The following is a 21,730-nucleotide window of genomic DNA, read 5'->3' as shown; positions in this document are numbered from 1 at the left end:
ACTATGACTTTTTTCGACATACTATATGACTTTTTTAACGACTTTTTTGCCATGCTATACTATGACTTTTTTCGTCATATTATACTAGGATTTTTTTTTTCCGACTTTTTTCGACATGCTTTACTCTGACTTTTTTCAACATGCGATTTTATGACTTTTTTCGTCATGTTATACTGACTTTTTGTACGACTTTTTTTGACGACTTTTTCCGACATACTATATGACTTTTTTTAACGACTTTTTTGCCATGCTATACTATGACTTTTTTCACGACTTTTTTCGACATACTATATGACTTTTTTAACGACTTTTTCCGACATACTATGACTTTTTTTAACGACTTTTTTGACATGCTATACTATGACTTTTTTCACGACTTCGTTCGACATACTATATTATGACTTTTTTAACGACTTTTTCCGACATACTATATGACTTTTTTTAACGACTTTTTTGCCATGCTATACTATGACCTTTTTCACGACTTCTTTCGACATGCTATACTATGACTTTTTTGACATATTATGCTATGACTTTTTTTATGACTTTTTTGACATACTATACTATGGCTTTTTTAACTTTTTTTTTCACCATGCTATACTTTGACTTTTTTACAACTGTTTTCGACTATCTATTTCGGCTATACTTACAGCTATAGGTTTTAAGGTTAACAGGTGCTAATAAATACCAGCTTGTCAGTTCAATATAAAAATCACACAAATTAGTATTAAAGGGTATACCAAAAGAAAAATGACTCGACTCTTCCTGCAGAAGCTTTCATTTGAAATGACAAAACAAAATAAACTACAGTTTTTACTTAGACTTTTTTGTGACATATTTAGCATACTATTTACATGTAAAATTGATGGCGTGCCCCTTTAAATCTGTATCTTTCTCCTTTAGGAGTCTTTTGTGTGGAAGATGTACCAGGAGAGATGCTGGGACTTCTTCCCTACTGGAGACTGCTTCCGTAAGCAATACGAGGACCAGTTGGGTTAGAGAGGGCCAGCCTTGTGTCGTGGCCCAAAACACGCCTCTCTACTTTCCTTCTATCTGAAAGAGACACTGAACTTGACTTCACCCTGTTAACAGAACCTGAACACTGGACTTTCTCTGCTGCCATGGTGTCGAGAAAAAAAAATCATTCATTTTGAATTCCGATACACAAAAAAATATTTCAAGAAAATGATTTTAAGACGAACGACTGACGATTGGACATTTCGGGTTTGTGCATCCAAGTCCTCTTCCTTGTTACCGAAAAATAGTTACTAGCCACGACGCCTCTTTTATGCAAAGTCTTCTTTTGATTCTGATTCACATTGCCTTTTCACTTGCTTAACCCCAACCTGTTGCACAATTTGTTGTGTGTAGACATTTGATACATGTGAAGGGTTACAGCATGACAACTGAATGTCTGAATATGCACAATTTCTAGATTAACGCCAGGATGTTAGTGTCACTTATTACCAAACCAACTGAATGGATGTGTGCTGCTAGTATTGATCACTATTGATCCAGTTAACATCATTTGACATGAGTGAGACCTGATCTGCCTTTTGAAATCTGTCAGATGAAATGAGGAGTTACAGAAGATGGTTCTTCCAGGACCAGAGACTACTCGCTTTAGGTGTTTATCAAGTGCCGACGTGCCTTATGAGAAACTATGCAAAAACATATATCATTTTTGTCCCTCCTGACACAAGCAGTGCTCCAGCTCTGGATTAGTTACAAGCAGATTTAGCTCAAGATAGTTTTGTGGCTTTTGAATTATAAAAAAGAGAAAACATTTGTTGTATAAAATCTAGATGATCCTTGTGTAAATGTCGCTTTGTTTGGTTGTTTCTAAGCTGTGTCCTGCCCGCCTGCACTTCTTTCCACAGTAGAAGAGCCTCCAAAGAGAGGGAAATGGAAAAAATACAAAACTTGGTTCAAAGATTTGACGACAAAATGGTTCACTGCTATTGTATGGCCATTTGTATGTATGTAGTAGCTTTGGTAAACTGCATTTCTTTTGATGAGGGGGAGGAAATGAATAAAGTAATTGCAATAACAACATTCCCCTATCAGTCCATCCCTTTTGCAGCTGCGATCCCTCTGACGGTATGCAACTTTCACAAGGAACAGAGAATTCTTTCTCTGAAACATGAAGTGCAGCAGGAACATTTTGACACATTATCACAAACACATCCTGTCTGACCTCTAAATATGTCTCATTCAGCCACTAATAACAAAACCTTGACCACTACTTCTTAATAAGCAAACAAGCGGAGGCCAAAGTGAAAGAATAATCCAACTTTTAAATCCTTTTATTAACGTCTGTACAGCATGTAAACTTCAAAATTGGCTTTCAGGCTGAAGGTTGAATTCAAAACCAAAGTCCAATTTCCTTTTATGTACATCTTCTGTCTTTAATCAAGTCCTCTCCTTACTGGTTGATGGTCACGAGATCATGCTGTCTAGCCAGTCCTCCAGGTCTTCCTCTGTCATTTCCTGCTTGACCGAAGCAGACTTGGGAGGTGTGACGTCTTTGTCTTTCACCTCCTCCTCCATCTTCTCTTCTACCACCTCTGGTACCACCTCCTTCACTTCCTCACACACTGCAGATTAAAAGAACACATGGTTGGAAAACATATGACGCTTACCATCGTAAGTTTTAAATGTACTCTGTGTTTATATTTTGTGCTTAAGACCTTCAATGCTAAATTTTAATTTCTGGAGATGGACAATGAATCATTCTGATGTCAATAAGAAACGGCAAAGAATTGCAATTTCACCGGCTGTGTCGCATCGGTGAGGTTGTCCAACGGCACCAGAACAGCTGTCGTTACGCTCAGCTATAGCTAATTATAGCATCCATACCACTAATTCATCACATGTATCTGTAAAGTTTACCATTACTTTTTTTTAATAAAATGTCATAGTATAGTAAGTGATAAGTCATAAAAAGTCATAGTATAGTATGTTGAAAAGAAGTCATAGTGTAGTATGTCGGAAAATGCAGAAAAAAAAGTCATAGTATAGTATGCAAAAGAAATGGTCATAGTATATTATGTCAAAAAAAGTCATAGCATAGTATGTCAAAAATAAAGTCATAGTACAATATGTTGAAAAATGCAAAAAAAGTCATAGGTTAGTATATCAAAAAAAGTCATGTATAGTATGTCGAAAAAAAGGTTATAGTACAGTGATTTAAAAAAAAAAAAAAAAAAGTTATAGTATAGTATGTAAAAAAAAAAGGTCAGAGTATAGTATGTCGAAAAATGCAGAAAAAAAGTAATAGTATAGTGACTTTTTTTTCGGAAAAAAAATAAGTCATAAAAAAAGTCATAGTATAGTATGTCGAAAAATGCGATAAAAAAATTAGTATAGTATGTAAAAAAAATGCGGGAAAAAAAGTCACAGTATAGTATGTAAAAAAAAAAGCTCATAGTATATATAGTATGTTGAAAAATGTCATGGTAAAAGTCAAAGTACAGTATATCAAAAATTCATTAAAAAACAGCTACAAGATAGTATGTCGAAAAATTGGTATAGTATGTCATAAAAAGTTACAAAAAAAAGTCAAATTATAGTATGTCGAAAAAAATTGCCATATGTCATAGTAACATAAGATATAACATGTTAATTAGTGAATTTAGAGGTGCTGGTAGGCAAATTGTCACCTTTTGACAGAGCCAAGCTAGCCGTTTCCCCTTGTGTCCAGTCTTTATGGTAAGGGAAAGCTGCTGTTAGCTGTAGCTTCATACTTACTGTTCAGACTCAATCCTCATCTAACTTTCCCACAGAAAGCGAATAAGCTTATTTTACTAAATTTCAAACTCAAATACAGTAGGGCGTTCAAATAAAACATGCTGAATTTACTCACCTTTCTCTGGAACGACAATCTCCTCGTCTCCTGCAACACTGATGGACTGGTTTCCGGAAACATCCGTGACCGGTGTCTGTAAATTGAGCAGCTGGTCCAGCTCCTCATCACCATCATCACCCACCGGCGGCTCTGCAGTACTCAAGGAGACCTGCGAGTCTGAGCCCGATGCCGGGTTTGTAGCCACGGGGACTCTCTGGTCGCTGCTGAGGTTTTTTAAAGCTGCAGACGGAGGAGTGAATGTGGCCGTTTTGGGCTTCTCCTGTTTAGGTACGAGGGTCATAGCGGGCAGCTCTACTGGTGTCGAGACCTGAAACAGTATTGGCGTAAAAATGCTGACCGCAACAGGGAAGGCAGTGAGATTAGGGTTGGGCGATATGACGGTAAATACCGTGCGACAGTAGAAATGTGAATTTACAGAACAACTACTGTATCATGATATATACCGCCACCGTGATAGAAGAGTTTGGTCATATCACTCACCCCTAAGTGACATTATAGACATTAAAACAGTGCAGGAGATAAAGTCAAAAGGCCTACCTGAAGCAGCTCAGCCTCCAGGTTGAGTCTCTGATGGAGAGGCACTTGTTGAAGGCTCTGGGCGAGCGCTGGGAGGTCCACAAACACTGCCGACACCTAGAGAGGAAACAAGAAAACTAACTGTAAGAGCAGCCACAATCTAGATGTTTGTGTTTTCACATTTAATGTGTCAAAACTGATGAAGTAATACACACAATTAAGAGAAAACCGTGATTGAGAATTGAAAATCTACCTATTTCTTCATCGGGATATGGAATCAAAAGACTGGCATGAAGTCTAGATGTAATTTATGTTTTGGGAGATCTATTCTGTGTCTGGGGATGTGAAAACTGTTTGTCAACACTTCAGTGAGACACGTTGAATCTTTTGTAATCGTTATACTGTAAGTAGCCTACTAGTGCAGGTCAGTACTCCTTTGTACAAAAACATTGTCGCTCTGACTGTACACAAGAAGTAGAGTAGTTCATGAACCGTTATATAATCTGACTGTGTTTGATGCACGGCTCTGTATCCACAGAGACAAATGCTGATACAGTCAGGATAAATGATGATTCAAAAGCTATCAGTTTTAAGATTACAGAGAAATATGTGTTGAAATCATCAATCACTGTGTTTTTGTGTGGGTCATGCTAGTAAAAGCAATTCTACTTCAAAGCCCCAATGTCGTGTTTCTACACAAAACTGCTCCTGGTTTTGGTCACCTTAAAATCTGCATCAGTCCAGATCCTGAACATAGACTGTATATAAGAAGTGGACGTAGTCACAGTGATGTCTCCCATTGGTTTGTGGAGTACAGTTTTGAAGCCTAAAGTTCTGCATTTTGGCTGTCGTTTTCGTTTTGTTTTTTTGCAACCAGAAGTGAAACGAGCAAGTGGAGCTAAGTACAACCGAACGCTGAATAAGACATTTTTTTAGGCGACCAAAAATGTTACAATTAACTTTCATGAACTGAAAACACACTGTGAAAAAGTTAAAGTCGTAAGACGAAAACACGGACAACGCCGTGGTAGCGACCTGTCAATCACAAGGTAGCCACGTCCTAAAGCATCCCCTGCCTTACGCTCCATTTGACTCTAAATGGGACCATAATTTACTAAATGAACATCATGCTGTATTGAAGAAGACTTGAAACTAGCGATTGAGACCATAAAGTCATGTTTACTGAGGAAATAAATCAAGTGAGAAGTAGGCTCATTTTCTCATAGACTTCTATACAATCAGACTTCTTTTTGCAACCAGAGGAGTCGCCCCCTGCTGGCTGTTAGAAAGAATGCAAGTTTAAGGCACTTCCGCATTGGCTTCACTTCTCAGACCCGGAGGATGCCCACTGATCCTGCATGTGACTATGCTACCTAATTATTAGAGTTTTAGCTTTTCAGCAAAAGGAGTATAAAGAGTCAGACTTGAAAAAAAAAGTCAAGATCATCTATTAGCTCTTATAACTCAACAGTGATTGTTGAGACATTTCACTCAAACCACCTCATGGTGGTGCGTAATGTCTGTTTGAGGGATCCATACCTCACAAAGTGGGTTAAATCCATGAAAGACAAAGACACAATGCAGATTGTGTAGAGTATAGATTTACCTGACTGGCTGCAGACGAGTCCATCTCCCAGTCCTTTTCTTCTGAAAAGCGGAATTGAGTGAAGGAATCCCCTGAAGAGAGACACACAGAAACAGTTTGACATATAACTTGCTGCAGGCAAACATCCTACGGGACCGCTGTGTGTTTGAGTTCAAGTCAAAACAGCACTTGTCTTCTTCTAGTTTATTCATTTATCTTAAATACATAGACAACTCCAGGCTCGTGTAAGCTGAGCGAGTGGCCTTCACACCTAAAATGTCTGCAGCGCTACAGCAGTGTTTCTCTGGAAGGCAGTTAATAGCTTTGCGTAAACTGTTGATCAGTATCAGAGCGAAAGCAGGGAAAGCATGCAACGCCACTTTGCTTCCAAAACATTGACTGGCTGAGAGCTCTCGTAACGACAAGATCACCGAGGTTGTATTATTAATTAGCACAAACAGCAGCAGCAGCAGAGCCGCCGCACATTCAGAGCTGTCAGCGGCTGAGTTTTTATGATATAGATCAACAAACGAGAGCACTGTCCAGATGAAATTTGTGTTGGTACAGAGAGAGAGAACACGTACGAGGAGTGCCGAGTCAAAACACGACACATCCAACACACACCGCTCAACAAGGATGCACAGTGTCAGATGTGAAGCACCACTATTAAAACTCCTCATGTTGTGGATGTGGCTTTCACCACAACCTGGCAGGAGTGTTGTAATTCTGGGTGGAATAACAGGCTGAATGTGAATACTGTAGATGAAGTAGAGACAGGTTGTCGTTGTTCAAACATAGAAGGAAGAAATACTTGCATGCTACATGATGTTAGACCGTCGGATTAGCTTAGCTTTGCATTAAAGATTTGAAGCAGCTCACTAATTAACACGTTGCATCTTGTTTGATTAATCGGGAATATAGTGCAGGAGTCCTAAAACACGGAAATGAGGTAGCACTTCCTGTTCCCTCGTCTGGAAGTCAATGGGTTTTTAGTTAGATGCCTGAAATAAGGTCTGTGGTTAACACAAGCTGAAGAGATTTTAACGTTTTGAAGCTTTTATGTGTCTTAAAAAAGGCGTTTGTTAACAAGTGGCTAAATAAGACTACTAAACGTCATCACGCTGACTCGTCATAAAGGATTATCTTGCTGAACAAAATGTGTAATAGTATCATAAACGTGAGCTTATTTTCTGCAGTAATCCAAAACCCAGTGGAAAAATCACATAGGCATTTTGTCGAGTGAACCAGAGCGATGATAACTTCCTACTTGGCCTACAAAAATACGTCATCCCCGCAGCACTCTATTGAATAAATAAACTGAATTATGGTAACACTGTAGTGAATTATTAACAGACGCCCGAGGGCAAAAATAGCCTTGAAAATGTTAAACGTGGATTTAAAAATTAGGGCTTGAAACTCACACAAAAGAGGACAAGGAATCACAACATCCAGGTCTACAGTCACCTGTCAGATACAGGCAAAAAAAACGCCTGTACATAAAAAAAGCACACAGTATGAATAGTCTACTGTCTGCTGCCTCTCACTGTGCACTGGATTAAAAAATAGAAGCAATTTTCAGTCAGAAAACAAGAGTTTTTGCTGCCTGAAGCTTCAGAAATGGTCGTCACCACAGAGGAAAATCCCGTTAAATGAAAGGTTTATTAAATAACCATCAAGGTATATGATTAATACAGAATGTAAAGATGAGGGTGTGTTATTTACACTGATGCTGAACAGTGTGAAGGTGTCACAGTGTCACAGTCACAGCAGACACTGGTCTGTCTGCCACACACAGATGGACGGTCAGTGGGAGACCTGACGGAGGAGCTGCAGTCACTCACAGCCTCTTGTTTTTGTTTTATTAAAAGACACTCAAGCTTTCACGCCGTGACGCTCGGCACCATCTGCGGCTGTCCTTGATTGCTTGGCTGAACGGGGAGTGAAGGGGTCAAGACGGAGAGGCTGCGGGAGGGCCGAGTCCCTGCTGTCAGGCGGGCCGAGAAAAGATGATTTATGAATAGAGGCATTATCGTGGGTTACAATGACGGCGAGGCTGGCGGATAAGAAGAGGGAATGGGAATGTCAGCTTTATGTGACGGCTGAGGGGGCGGATGCCTTTATGTTGGGCCACACGGGTGATCCGTTATCGGGAGAGATTGACTGATTTTCACCCTTGCGGGGAAAAGATCTGAGCATAGAAACCTGGATTTGGTGGACGTGAAATCGAAATCTTAATCTTAATTCACATGATTGCGGTTATCTTAAGCAGATCAGTTGCTATTTGAAACCTCACCTTCAAATAAGAAACCATTAACTCAGTGACGACGTCAAGAAAGATACAATCAGGTACATGCTGAATCCCGTTGAAGTAAAATGGAATTTAAAGTCGATATATTGTTGTCCGATTCTTATTATTCTCAAATATCATGTCAGTATTATTAAATCCAGTTCTTCCATTTCCAGAGTGATGCATTAAAGAGTCACTTTCTCATTTCGGCCATAATTTGTGATTTATCATCAAGTGCATGAAAGCCTGCATAATCATGTCATTTAAATGTTATTATGTCCACTCCAGTGTTAATGGAAGAGCTCCAGGACTCAGTGTGAGACGTCTCCGGAGGTTCATCCCTCTTGTTTTGTTGTTGTTCTTAACGGATTTAAACTGAACTCTGTGTTAAAATGTGAAATCTGCATCGAGTAGAAATTACCCTTCAACGGCGGCCTCTCACTCTTCTGTTCACTCTTTTTCCAACTCCTGCTCCTCTCTGTTTAATATCTTCCCCGACCCTAATCCTCCTCTTCCTCCTCCTCCTCTGTCTCCTTCAGTCTGTCTCCAACACACAGAACTGCTGACACCGGTGTACTGCCTCCCTCCTACACCTCACAGCCCGGTGTCATCCCGATCTGTGTCCATGGAAATACCATCCCAGGTAGCTCAGAGAGCGCTGACACAACCATGGCAACAGCTGCCGGTGAGGATGAGAGAAACTTCTGTCAAAGCTCCAGAAGACAGGAGGAGGAGTAGGAGGAGGGGTGTGTGAAGAAGAAGAGTAAAGCTCTTCATTCCTGCTCGTCCAAACACATCTGCGAGACTTAAATCCCCCTTTCTGCTCTCGGCTGACACTGCTTTAAGTGCGTAGTGACACCTGTAGTCTCACATGTCCCCGAGCTGTGTGAATTTGAATCAAACTTCACTCCATTGATAAATAAACACTGGTACTTGGTCTGAGTTCACACAGGAGACCCTCCATATCTTGGTGGGATTTGAAGATCGTAACACACTACATACAGTTTATGCAGATACCAATATGTTTGTGATAATATCAGCCAATATGATGTATTATTATATATATTGATCAGGTCCCAGTTTGCATTCTTGGAGTGATATATTTCTGATGTTGTGGATTGATAAATTGTTTTTCTTTGTGCGTAATAGACATAATCTTGAGATCACAATACCTCATTGATTGGTGGACACCTCAATGAGATACTAGATTGCAATTTATTTCTACTTTCAGTTGTTTATTTTGCTTTGCTTATTCACGTCTGTATTTAGCTTTCTATATTGATTTATGGTGCAGGTCCACTTATTTTTTTCCTTTGCTTTATCGTTTTTGCATCTTTGTCCGATCTGTTTCTTGTGCTGCCGTACGTAGTTCATAAATTACCCCCTTGGGTTCAATTAACTGTCATCTTATCGGATCATTTGATCATAGACCAGGGGTCAGCAACCTGACGCTCTGGAGCCACATACAGCTCTTCAGCTCCTCTCCAGTGGCTCCATGTGGACTTTTAAAAATGGAAATGAATAACTGTTTTTTGTTTAAATTTTCATTTTTATTTATCATTGTTGTAGGTCTATGGTACAACGGAGTATTAAGGCCACATTGAGGGAAAAAAATAAATCTGAGATTTCGAGAATAAAGTCATAATATTATAAAGTAGTAATTTTACGTGTTATTTTCTCTTTTCTCGTAAATCAATACTGCATTTGTGAGGTCAACACAGACATACTAATATATAGAGTACACTACAATGATGAGTTGATTAATCGATCAGTAGCAAAACATCAACAGCTTCTATCATCGTAAACTGAATATATTTGGGTTTTGGACTGTTTGTTGGATAAAACAAGACATTTTGAAGATGTCACCTTTGGCATTTCTTATTTCAAACATCCCATAAACAAAACTATTAATCGAGAAAATAACCGGCAGATTAATAACGTTAGCTGCGGGTCCAGCTGGTACTCAATATCACACGTGCTGATCGGGTAACTGGACCGTCAACCAGGACATGTTCCTCTATAACTCAAGATTGGTCTTCATGTCAGCTAAAGCTGCAATTTATGTTCATTATCTATTAATCTGCAAGGGAGGAGCACATGACAAGAGCAAAAATAAGGATTTATGAAGGATTTATTGAGGACAATTATCAAAACACAAGAAATGATTAGTCTGCCTGGCAAACACTTTTAAAAGTTAGTGTTGAGCCCTGACATAGATCATTTCATTAATATTTTGGTCTATAAAATGTAATAAAATTGAGAAAAAAATCACAATCCAAGATTCTTAAAATCTTATAATTGCCTGTTTTATTCAAATAACAGTCCAACAATTATATAAAACTGTCAGGACTGTCACAATATTTTGTGTTTATCTTGGATAAATGACTTAAATGATTAATTGACTTCCAAAATTGTTGATATATGTTCTGTTGATTATTGCAGTTGCTTTGTCGACGGATTGTTTCAGCACTACTATCAGCGAGACATGAGGACTGAAAGATCAGCAGCTACAAACATTGTGTAGTTATGTGTTTATGGAGAATAAACAGCAGCTTTGTCATTCCCAAATTATTCAACCTTACCTGGAAACAAAGCAAATTAACTTGAAAAACATTTTCCGTCCTGTGCAGGAATTTAGTTAAATATTATTGTGATAACTCTAATGCCAGTAAAGCTCCTGACTCCTTACTGTACACAACTGATTAAATATCAATTCATAGCTCAAATGACTGTCTGAGTGCGTCAGTTGGGCCGGTGAGCCTCGGTGAGTTATTCCTCGGTGAATAAACACTGCATTACTCATGCTGTGTGCTAAGTGGCTCGGCTGGCATTGTGTAACTTCTGTATGATGTGGTATCCTGTCTCTTGACATCTCTCTGGCTGAACCCCACATTAACAAATGTGGCTTTCTGCTTGCGACCCCCGGCTTCACGGAGCTATCTATGGCTCGTCCCGCTCTCATCTTTTATATTTGGGATGTGTTGTGGCCTCGCCGCTGCCTTTCTGTTTCGCTCTGCTCTTTTCCCGCTACACTCAACTCCACTCTCGCTCTCACCCCGCCGCTGTTCATCCTCACCCCCCTCTCCCCTCGTTCTGCTCTGTGAGACTGTCGAGCACTGGCCACCGAGTCAGGACGGAGATAAGACGTGCTGGATGTGTATCGCTCTGCTATGAACAGAGTGAGAGATCAAGGATGTGCATATAAACCGCAACAGGTCAAGACAACAACTATTATTACTTGTCTTTTTCTTAATGTTAAAATGCACCTAACAGGAGCCTGAGGCCCGATCAGACGGAGCATTGTTTGCAGTTTGCTGCAACTTTTTATTTTATATGTTGCAAGGCAACCACCAAATGAGTGCTAACGTTACCTTATTACAAACCATGAACTGCACGCTGCCTAGATAGTTAAGAGTGCAGTTTAAATTAATGAAAATAACTTCCAAAATCTCAAGTACCTCATTAATTTGTCTCCTGCTGTTTTCTGTTTAGATCATGGTTGGTAAAGTGACGTTGGGTGCTTTTCTGCTCTGAGTTGAATTTTTATCAACTTAAGGCATTCAGAGCGCTCCTGTAAAAACGCGTGGTGCACAGAGCGGATAAACTATAACTAAATATTTCACAATAACGCCACAGTTAGTCGATTGAGTTCATTTATTCTGTGGGACCACCGCTCACTGACGTTAACTTAGCTGACGTTACTTGTTTCACCATGTCAGGCTAAAGTTAGGCAGCTGATAACTGCTCAGGTTCTTCCCAAAATCCTAGACATCGCTGTCAAAAGTAACGTTACATAGAAAGTAAAGATTAGTAGAAAATTGTGCACTCCTTTTAAGACAGATTGCATTCAAACGTGCATGTATTGTAGGGAGACGCCACCGCAGTAGTGGCCACTTGTTTACTTCTGGTACTGGATCCGTGTATATCTTTGCGCTACTTTAGCGTCCGATGTGAAGCAATCATCTCCTGGAAGGTCAAGTCGGTTCAATATCCGCGGTTCAATGTCACGAGTTGACGGAAATTCATGCCGTCTCCTTCTTTTGGTAGTGATATAAACATTTTTCATAAAGGATATAGTTTTTTATTTAGTCTCAATTTACTAATACTTTTTACTGCTTATTTTTATTTTAGTTTACTATAATAACCCTGCTTTGTAGCCTCAGTTGGAGATGAAGTATGAAAGCTTTAAGATAACGTACATGTGGACTGTGCTACTCAATATGGGGCTGCAGCTCTACATAATGATCCTAAACGTATCTTGTGTGTCCTGTTTGCCAGAGCATGCCGCTGTTGCCCTGTTGGTTGCAGTGCAGACAGCCACACACAAACCACAAACATCACCAATGCACACCCCTTATTGAGCGAGCCACACCTTTAGTATACAGCTCGCTGCACAGACTCGGTCCGCTCGCTGCAGCCTGGAACTCAGCCTTGATTAGCCTTCTTTCTTGGAGCAGTGACTGGTTTAATAGAAACAGGAGGGACATGTAAGGAGCAACGGTGCCGCTGCTCAGTCTCCACTAACACCTGCAGTGAAATGTTGACATTTTATCTGACTGGAAGAGGAATACACACATTCCCCGCTCCCCCTTTCCTCCTCCATTTAGCAGGAGAGTAATGGCGTGTGATCAATGAATGATTACTTCTCTTTTAAACCGGCAGATCTTTGCGTGATACGAGAGGAGACGGAGCAAGGCGACTCATAGAAAACTGATCGAGTGTTATTACCACTGTGACAAATCCCGTCTGATAGGTAGCACTAAGAGGGGGGACGGGATGGAAAAAGATGAAGGGAAAGATAAGAGGAAAAGATATAAAGCAAGAAAGGGAAACGCAGACTTCAGAAAACATGCAGAAAAGACCGCTCAGAAGAACTTGTTGTTGCGATGTATGGAGCCGATCCTCTTTCTACAGTACCGCCAGCGTGCTCCCTGTCACGCCTTTTTAACCAAACCAATTAGCCCAACACGGCACGGCGCTGAAAACCCACTACGCGTCGATAAATCACTGTCTGCGCTAATTGCAATTAAAATCCTGAGCAAACCAGGCGAGACAATAAAGAGGGTTGAAGCTATTTACTCTTAACTTTTAATGGTGATTGCGTGAGGCTGTGTTTATGACAAAGTCGTATCAGAAGAGCTCCAATCCACTCGAGGCCTCGCTCTCATTAGACGTGTGCTTTATGGGCGTGCGGCTCGTTTGGAGCGTCGAGGCTGCAGCTCGGGCTCTACCTACCTGGGATCTAATCAATCATATTCATACAGCTGAGATTGACGTCCGTTAATTGCGTCGCTTGATGCTATTAGGCTACTATCCGTGTTGTTTTTCATGTTTTATATGAATTTAAAGGATGCTGAGATCAATAGTGTCAAAAATAAATATGTGGTGTGCTTAGTCATGCTGCTAGTGGAGCATACACACATATATCCTACTGTGATCCAGGTCAGTGTAATAGCCACTTCAATGCATTCATATTTTCATATGCTGATAGAATAATATTAAAGGACAATGCACAGAGAAGTATTCGAAGAGTAATCCAAAAGCATTGTACGCCTGCATCTGATGGATATATAAAGTAATATTGACAAAAGGAAAAACTCAAAATGATAAAAATGTTACAGACTTAAAAGGTACAGAGTGTAGGATTTGGCGGCATCTAATGGTGTGGTTGCAGATTGCAACCAACTGAGTACCCCTCCGCCTACTCCTCCCTTTCCAAGACTATGGTAACGTGAGCCACTGAATGCAAAACCGTGGCAACACCGTTTGCCTTGCTCAGAGGCCATCCTTACCATAATAACACTACTTTAGGAGCAACGGAGGTCAGGCGGCGGCTGGCGGTACCACGGTTTTGCACTCTGCGCCTCACGTTACCGCAGTTTTACAAGCGCGTCGGAGAACTACAGTGGCCTTCAGGTAACCTAAAAGGCCATAAGGCCCTCGCTGGAGACAGTGTTTGGTTTGTCCGTTCTGGGCTACTGTAGAAACATGGCGAAGCAACATGGCGTACTCCGTGAAGAGGAACCGCTCCCTGTGTAGACATGAAGGACTCATTCTAAGCTAACGAAAACACAACGATTCTTAGTTTCAGGTGATTATACACTAATGAAAATTAAATTCCATTTCTACTAATAGATCGGACAAAATGTTCCACCACACTGTTTCTTTAAGTAACACAAGTAGAAATCCACATAAATATAAATTTATAATCATATTTTTGGTTTTCCCCCAGCGGCTGGTCGTTAACTTACATTACCATGTGAAGCTAAGGGGTTGTAATGTGTTTTTTGTTTATAGATGTGTATTTTGCCTGCATAACTGCATCTCTGAATCAACTAAAGCTCAAATTTGCTCTGGTGAAAGTGTCTCTCTGTTCTAAAAAAGCAGTGATGAGTAAATGTGGCCACTCTTACTTCAGCTTAAAAGTCACTTGTCACGTCCTGATTACACTCCTCTCATTATGCAACTTCTAAATAAAAACCTAAATGCCTGCACCAGTGATGACTTACTGTGGATGTGTTGTAGAAAGTAAAGAGGGTGAATACTTGTGCAATTTGATTGTGCTATGCGATTATTTTGTGTTTTAGAGATTTGTTTCACTTTTTACAAGACAACACTAAGCACCCTATCTTACACGCAGCGCAGAGCAGCGCAGAGCATCGCAAAGCATCGCAAAGCAGCGCAAAGCAGCGCAAAGCAGCGCAAAGCAGCGGCTCATTGCTAGTTTCACACCGACGCAGTTGTCATTTTCACGCCCAGCGCCCACGATGTGTAAGAAGCAAATGTACTTGCGCCCACGGGCGTGTTGATCTTAAAATGATGCGTGGTCAGGTGCTTTTGTTTGCGCATCTTGAGGAAGCAGAAAGCAATTGCACCATTGACCAACAAATACCTGGTCTAAAGTCTGGCGCAGTATTTTCCTGCTATTTAAAGGGCGCATTATTCAGATAGTAAGATAGTAAGATGCGTCTACACAGGCAAGATGCTTGTTACACATAAATACAGTGTCGGGCGCTAGAATTTGTATTTATGACACGTCATAACAAACAGCACTGAGTGGATTGACCAAAGACTCCCCGGTGTGTATCACTGACAATGACCGAGGCAAACCATGCAACAAATTTAATCTTTAAACACAATCAATACAAACATCAATTTCAGAGCGAGGCAGCCTATTATCACTCCTTTATAGGAAACAGTTTCTAAAGCTGTCCTCTACAAGCTGTCTGACATTGTGTAGCTCCAGACTAACAAAGAGACGCTACAGAGAAGGCGAATCAGGTGAGAATGAGTGTCTGATTTAGGCCGACATGCCGCCTCCCGGCGAAATAACCAGCGGCCTTGAGAGTGCCGGGACATCTGGGTCCCTCATTATAAAGATGCAAGGAGCCTCCGCTATTAGGTTAGCTGAGTAGACGAGTAAACAGCTAATACTGATCAACACCGTGCTAAAAATGGATGGATAGCAAGAAACAAGCAGGATAAAGTGAATTGTCGGAACACGGATCCATCGGGAACATTTTAAGTTGTTTAGCTGCTTTAGCTAATTGTCATTATTCACCGTGAAAGAAGAGAAGAAGAAAGCTGAGAAAGTGCTATCCATACGCACCATAAACTGACAAACTGATGCATTTTAATAGTTAAATCTTTTCACAGGCGAATCCTGTTTTTTCTCTCTTTACAAAAAGGCCTCAAAGGCCACAGGAAGATAAGAACAATGCACCCACAGGCAGCTAAATAAAGAGCTGAGGATCGCCTTAAATAAGCACCAAACTGCCAGAAAGCATGAATGTTTCAATCCTTTGAAGACTTGAGCGGATGAAATGTGACAGACGCCGCAGTGCTAAAATCCAAACAAGACATCCAGAGCAGCCACCTCGGTTTGATCTATTCGCTCCAGAAATCCCAAGTTCCTCTGTTCTTGTAGTAAATTCATCAGGAGACACTCATAACTGTCTGAGTCTGACTGAGTCATGATGCTGCAGTCTCAAAGACACAAAACACACACCGCCCCCTGCACTCTGTAAAGACACACTTACAAGACAAATACAGTCTGCAGGAACATTCATTGTGCTCGTGGCTACACAAAGACGATGTGGAAGAGCTCTTTTCAACGGCTTCACTGTAGTGAATGAACAAAATATTGTAACCCAAGCCCTCAGTCTTCTGGTGTACAGTTTCCCAGAGCTCATTGTGACGTTTTCAAATTGCTGGTTTAGTTTTTACAGTGAACAACAGTCTACAACGTAAAGCAGACAAAATATACATTAGATTTCTAATAGGGATATGCATTTGTTCAAATATTTAATCGCGATAAATCACATTTTTATCTGTTTAAAATGTACCTTATAGGGAGATTTGTCAAGTATTTAATACTCTTATCAACATGGGAGTGGACAAATATGCTGTTTTATGTAAATGTATGTATATATTTATTTTATGGAAATCAATTAACAACACAAAACAATGACAAATATTGTACAGAAACCCTCACAGGTACTGCATTTTGCATAAAAAATAAGTTCAAATCATTACATGGCAAACTGCAGCCCAACAGGCAACCACAGCTGTCAGTGAGTCAGTGTGTTGACTTGACTATGACTTGCCCCAAACTGCATGTGATTATCATAAAGTGGGCATGTGTGTAAAGGGGAGACTCGTGGATACCCATAGAACCCATTTACATTCACATAAAATGTAGTTTTTCCTCGCCAAAATAAGTACGTTTGGAGCGTTTTTTAACCTCCTTTGCAACAAGCTAGTATGACACCAATGGATTCCTTAGGTTTTCTAGTTTCATATGATACCAGTATCTTCACTCTAGCTTTAAAACTGAGCCCGCTACAACCTAAAAATCGCAAGTTGCGTTTAAGAAATTAGTGGCGTTTAAAATAATTGGTGTTTACGTCATATTATCGCGTTAACTTTGACAGCCCTGATATTTATATTATGGTTTACACTATATATATTTTACCTAAAGTGTATACATTATCTCACTATTGCCATTATTGTACTTATAACTGATATATCTTAGCATATTCATATCTAGCCCTTACTGCCTATTCTTCATTTTACATCTATTATATACAGTATATTACTCTCTACGCTACTTTGCACTTCACTCCTTTTTGTACTTCTGGTTGGATGCTAAACTGCATTTCTTCATCTCAGTACCTGTACTTTGTGCAATAACAATAAGGTTTAATCTGATCTAAAATCAGCCACTGGACAGCAGTGGATAGAACATTTCAGTCACGAGAGACATGACTCTTAACAAAGATGTATTAAAACACCTTACACAGATGTACAACACCGCCCTCCTGATCCTTGTCACCCAAACTGTTTGACTGAAATTGTGCAATCAAAGAAAATGATGATTGGTTCAAAATAAAAAAAACTCAAATTACACATGCAGAGAGGTTGCATCGTGGAAATCAAGAACTTGAGTCAATAGGTCCACAGGGAGGCGCAGACAGAGATGCATCACATTATGAAGAACCACAGACACATATGCTGCGCCCGTACGATATCGACATCTCTCACTAACTGCCATCTGAAGACCGTAACAGCAAGACATCAATTGATAGTTTAAAATCTATTCAACACTGATGTGAACAACCATTTCATTTTGATTCATCGGAGCATTGGATGCATTAGTGTATTCATGGACTATTGACAAGTTTACACACCCACATAGTACAGGCAGACACTGGGCAGCCATAGAGGGGTCAAAAGGTCTCACTCAATGAATAAAGGGATAAGTAAATGGCAGTTATTCAACGTTTCCATCACTTTCTCTCTTATTTTTTCTTTGGATTGTAGTAGAGCTGCCCCCCTCTTACTCCATTTGTCGACTAATCGGTCGTTTTGGTCTCAGTCGACTAAGATTTCTTTAGTACATGTGTCGTTTTTTATGCTGAATGACTTATTTCTAAAACATTTATGAGCACATCTCTGGTAAAAACAAGATTTAAAGTGGTGCTCTTTTACATGGTTTAAAATTCTTTAAAGTAACAGTACTTCTACTTGAGTATAATATTCTAGTACTTTAACCATTCCTGGCTAAATGACAAACTGGACTAAAAAAACAGAGGAGATTAATAAATTCAAGCGGCTACCACTTTACATGAGAGGACCTTTTCCTCAAGACTGTCTTTGTGAGATGCTGTGAGGCACAAATGCCCCGGAGTCAACTCCGCTTGTGCTTCAGTTGGAGCTTTTAATGACTCTCGTTCATCTTGGTTTCCCCAATTGCAAACTGAGGTCACATTCATATTCAAAGGCAGGCTCTTAGGGGACTCTGGAGGAGCGAGAGATGCTCTCAAATGTGCGTAATGGGGCAAGTTCAAGATGGCCACATTAAAGAAGCCAATCTGTCTATCACATGCCATTAATCCCATATTATCTACATTGGAGGGAAAACTACTTCTGTGTACTAGTAGCTATAACTCATTCAAATGCTACTTGAAGCGAAGGTCATCTTGGTTTGCTAGTGACAGCAACGCCTGTTGACAGATTTGGGTGCACACAGTTTAGTGTTTGAAAAAAGACCGTTTCACCGATGACAAATGTTACGTTTGGTTGGTCACAGCTAATGAGCAGCTTGAGTTGACATTAAATGCAAAACATGTGCAGGCAGGACGAGGATGCATCTGTTGGAAAGCTTTATGTGCCATTATTATCAGCACCTCTATTGTTATTTACCACAAGACTAGCAACGCAGTGTGGGAGGTGGGAAGCACGCAAAGCAATTATCTTTAATTGAGGCAGAGAATCACACCATTAAATGGCTAATTTGGTTGTTCTTTCTAAACCGCAGTCTTTTTTAAATAATTGGCTCAGCATTGGGGAATTAATGGTTATTTGACAAAGCAGCTCCGACACAATTATATATCATCTGTGGACAAAAATCAATAGTCATCTTCAATATCGATATTTTGACAGACTAAAAGGCTCGGCAGTGCACAGCAACAGTAACCTTCATTACTGGTTACAGGGTTTAAGGGCATATACTGTATATACAGTATATACTAGTGCTCGTCACTGACTGTTCACAGGTGGAAGCCACAACGCTCCTTTCCAATATGAGGTTCAACAATCAGTCAATACCTTCTTTCCAGCTCCATAGCATAAGCTTTCCTTGGGATGCTAAACAGCATGATATGCCAATAACTTGAGCACACCTTGGTCCCATTTTTAAACAAGAATCGTTCAAAACCAAGTATGACTGGACCGTGTATCGTCAGTCTGTAAATTTGTGGCTAAATTGTTACACAAATAGTCAGTGATCATGGCAATGATCACTGACTATTGAAATAGGCAATGCTACTGCTGAATCTCGTTTCATTTGAGAACTAGATTGCCTAGCTTGACAGCTCGATCCAAGTTTCGTATGGCGGACGCGTCGCGCTGGACGGGCTCATTTGCATAAAGTTGAGATTGTGCCGGTGAGTGGAACCGCTGACACTCCCCCGTGAAAACGCAAACAAAAGACTGTTCCCCGCCTTTTCATTTTGAAAGAGCAACGGCCAATAAGAAAACTCCAACACTCGGCCGACCAATCGTGTAAGTTCATCACTCAGTGACAGACTTTTGCGTTTGTAGGCTGGCCCTTTGCGGTCCAGCCAAAAATGGGAACCACCACTCTTCTGTCTCGAGTCTACAAATCTCTTACTTCTTCGACATTATACTGATGTCAACTAGACAGCCCAAAAATATCAAAAATCTTTAGTATATCAAGCTGAATCGTGACCACCTGCTGCACTTTGCCACTGTGGACAATTTTGACAACCGCAGTGACCTCTGCCAGTATACCAGTCACGGGTCACTGTTAGTTCAAAGTGTTCCTTCACCTGAATGACCATAGTCTCAATCAAGATCAGCCGTTCTCGTCTAGATAACCTGGTCATGGGCCTGCCTCCCCATTCCTAAGATGTCGGAGGGTTTGAAAGAACTTCTTTTAGGCCAATTGAACATCCCGCACCATGGACTCCCCAAACCCACAATGCAGTTTTTGCTTCACCGCAGTCCGTCTGGGCTCCTAATACCTGTATGCTGATTTAGGAGTCCCCTGGACAAACCAAGTCTGAAAGGCCTCGTTCGTCAGCTTCATGGTCGTCTTCACTGCCGGTGTCTCAGCTCTACTTTCTAGCCACTGCTCTGAGCATTAGCACAAAAATACAATAACACAACACCACTTGGGTTCAGATCAGGTTCTTCACAATCACCTCACGCAGAAACTCCAAGAAGGCCAAATACTCTCTGCAACTCCTAGTCATAGAAGGAACCCTCTCATTTTTTTCGTGGAAAACTCCAACAAAGAGACACTCGGCTGGAGAACACAGAAAGCCTGAAGGGTTCTCAAACTACAAGCGATGTTAAGTGAACTTAAATCCTGAACCAGAGCCCAAAGACCCACACAAGAATAGAAATAGAGGCTGACAACAGGCCAAGGAAAAAGAATGAAAGCTACTTTCTTTCTCTTTCTTCCTTTCTTTCTCTTGTTTGAAAAACAGAGTTAAACTAAAACAATTCATAAAATGCAAATGACATTTCAATTACAAAATAAATCCCCAGTCTTGAGTATTTGGATTAATAAATAGAGCTCATAATTGATGACTACTGTATTGTTCTCCAAGCTAAGTGTTAAGCCTACAATAACCTCCACTCACAATAACAGTGGTGGTTAACAGCACCTTGACACAGTGCTGGTGTCACAGGGGTGAACTGTGTGGGTGGAGGCCTGTGATGTCTCCCAATCTACAGAAATCGAGCAAATCGCCGTATGTCTGTGTGCCTCATTATGAACTCCCCGCAGAATACATTAGACATGCCTCATATCCTTTGTATCGCATTCTCCCGATAATCAATAGCAAGCCTGCAGCTTAGCGGCCCCAGAACCACGCATGATATATTCACATGAAAGCAAAACTGTGTCAAAGACATGCACAGCATCCGGTCTACTCAACCTGTTCAATCACACAGAGTGAGGATGAAACAGCTGTGGTCCTTTCAGGACGCTCGAGCAAGATGTGATTTTCTGAAGGAGCCAGAAAAATGGTGGCTCTTCAATGAGTCCTCCTGCAGCGCTGATGCGGCGGGAAGATGATGAGCAATGGTCACCAAACCCTCCATTATAATAATTGCATAATGGAGCAACAATCTTCAAAGCTAATACCTTTGTACCTGATTCTATGCATGAATGGCGTTTCACAAGGTACAAAATTATATCATTTAGAGAGTAAAGGAAGCTCTTATTTTTACAGCAATGTTCCAGGAGATTAAAATATTAATATTTGTTTAATAAACTTGTTTGTTGTACTGATTTAAATCCAAACAGCAGGCTTTCACGCATGTTTTCGCAACAACTCTCTAGACAAATCTTTGCTGCAGACGTCTTGCCACTGTTTAGTGCAACAACATGATAAAATCTATTGGTTAAGGTTTAATTAAGTTTGAAAGATATAATTTCTAT

The 21,730-nt window shown here is 40.5% G+C and overlaps 2 protein-coding genes across 6 annotated transcripts in view; one reads left to right on the top strand and one right to left on the bottom strand.

Moving 5' to 3' along the window:
• The window catches only part of ryr3 (ryanodine receptor 3), a 131,489-nt gene extending 129,434 nt beyond the window's left edge, over positions 1-2,055 (top strand). For all 5 annotated transcript variants that reach the window (XM_037750435.1, XM_037750434.1, XM_037750432.1 and 2 more), the window contains one exon: positions 904-2,055. In XM_037750435.1, the coding sequence (XP_037606363.1) occupies positions 904-999 (96 nt within the window). In that variant the 3' untranslated portion in view covers positions 1,000-2,055. The remainder of the gene's footprint in view (positions 1-903) is intronic.
• Positions 2,056-2,277: 222 nt separating this feature from the next.
• Positions 2,278-21,730, bottom strand: part of aven (apoptosis, caspase activation inhibitor) — a 34,260-nt gene continuing 14,807 nt past the window's right edge. Inside the window, exons 3-6 of the mRNA XM_037750443.1 lie at positions 5,991-6,061; positions 4,406-4,501; positions 3,866-4,175; positions 2,278-2,597 (exon numbers count right to left, since the gene is read on the bottom strand). Of these exons, the coding sequence (XP_037606371.1) occupies positions 2,440-2,597; positions 3,866-4,175; positions 4,406-4,501; positions 5,991-6,061 (635 nt within the window). The 3' untranslated portion in view covers positions 2,278-2,439. The remainder of the gene's footprint in view (positions 2,598-3,865; positions 4,176-4,405; positions 4,502-5,990; positions 6,062-21,730) is intronic.

The sequence above is a fragment of the Sebastes umbrosus genome, chromosome 18 (assembly GCF_015220745.1).
Source record: "Sebastes umbrosus isolate fSebUmb1 chromosome 18, fSebUmb1.pri, whole genome shotgun sequence".
Taxonomy (NCBI): domain Eukaryota; kingdom Metazoa; phylum Chordata; class Actinopteri; order Perciformes; family Sebastidae; genus Sebastes; species Sebastes umbrosus.
This window is presented reverse-complemented; position numbering and strand designations above follow the sequence as displayed.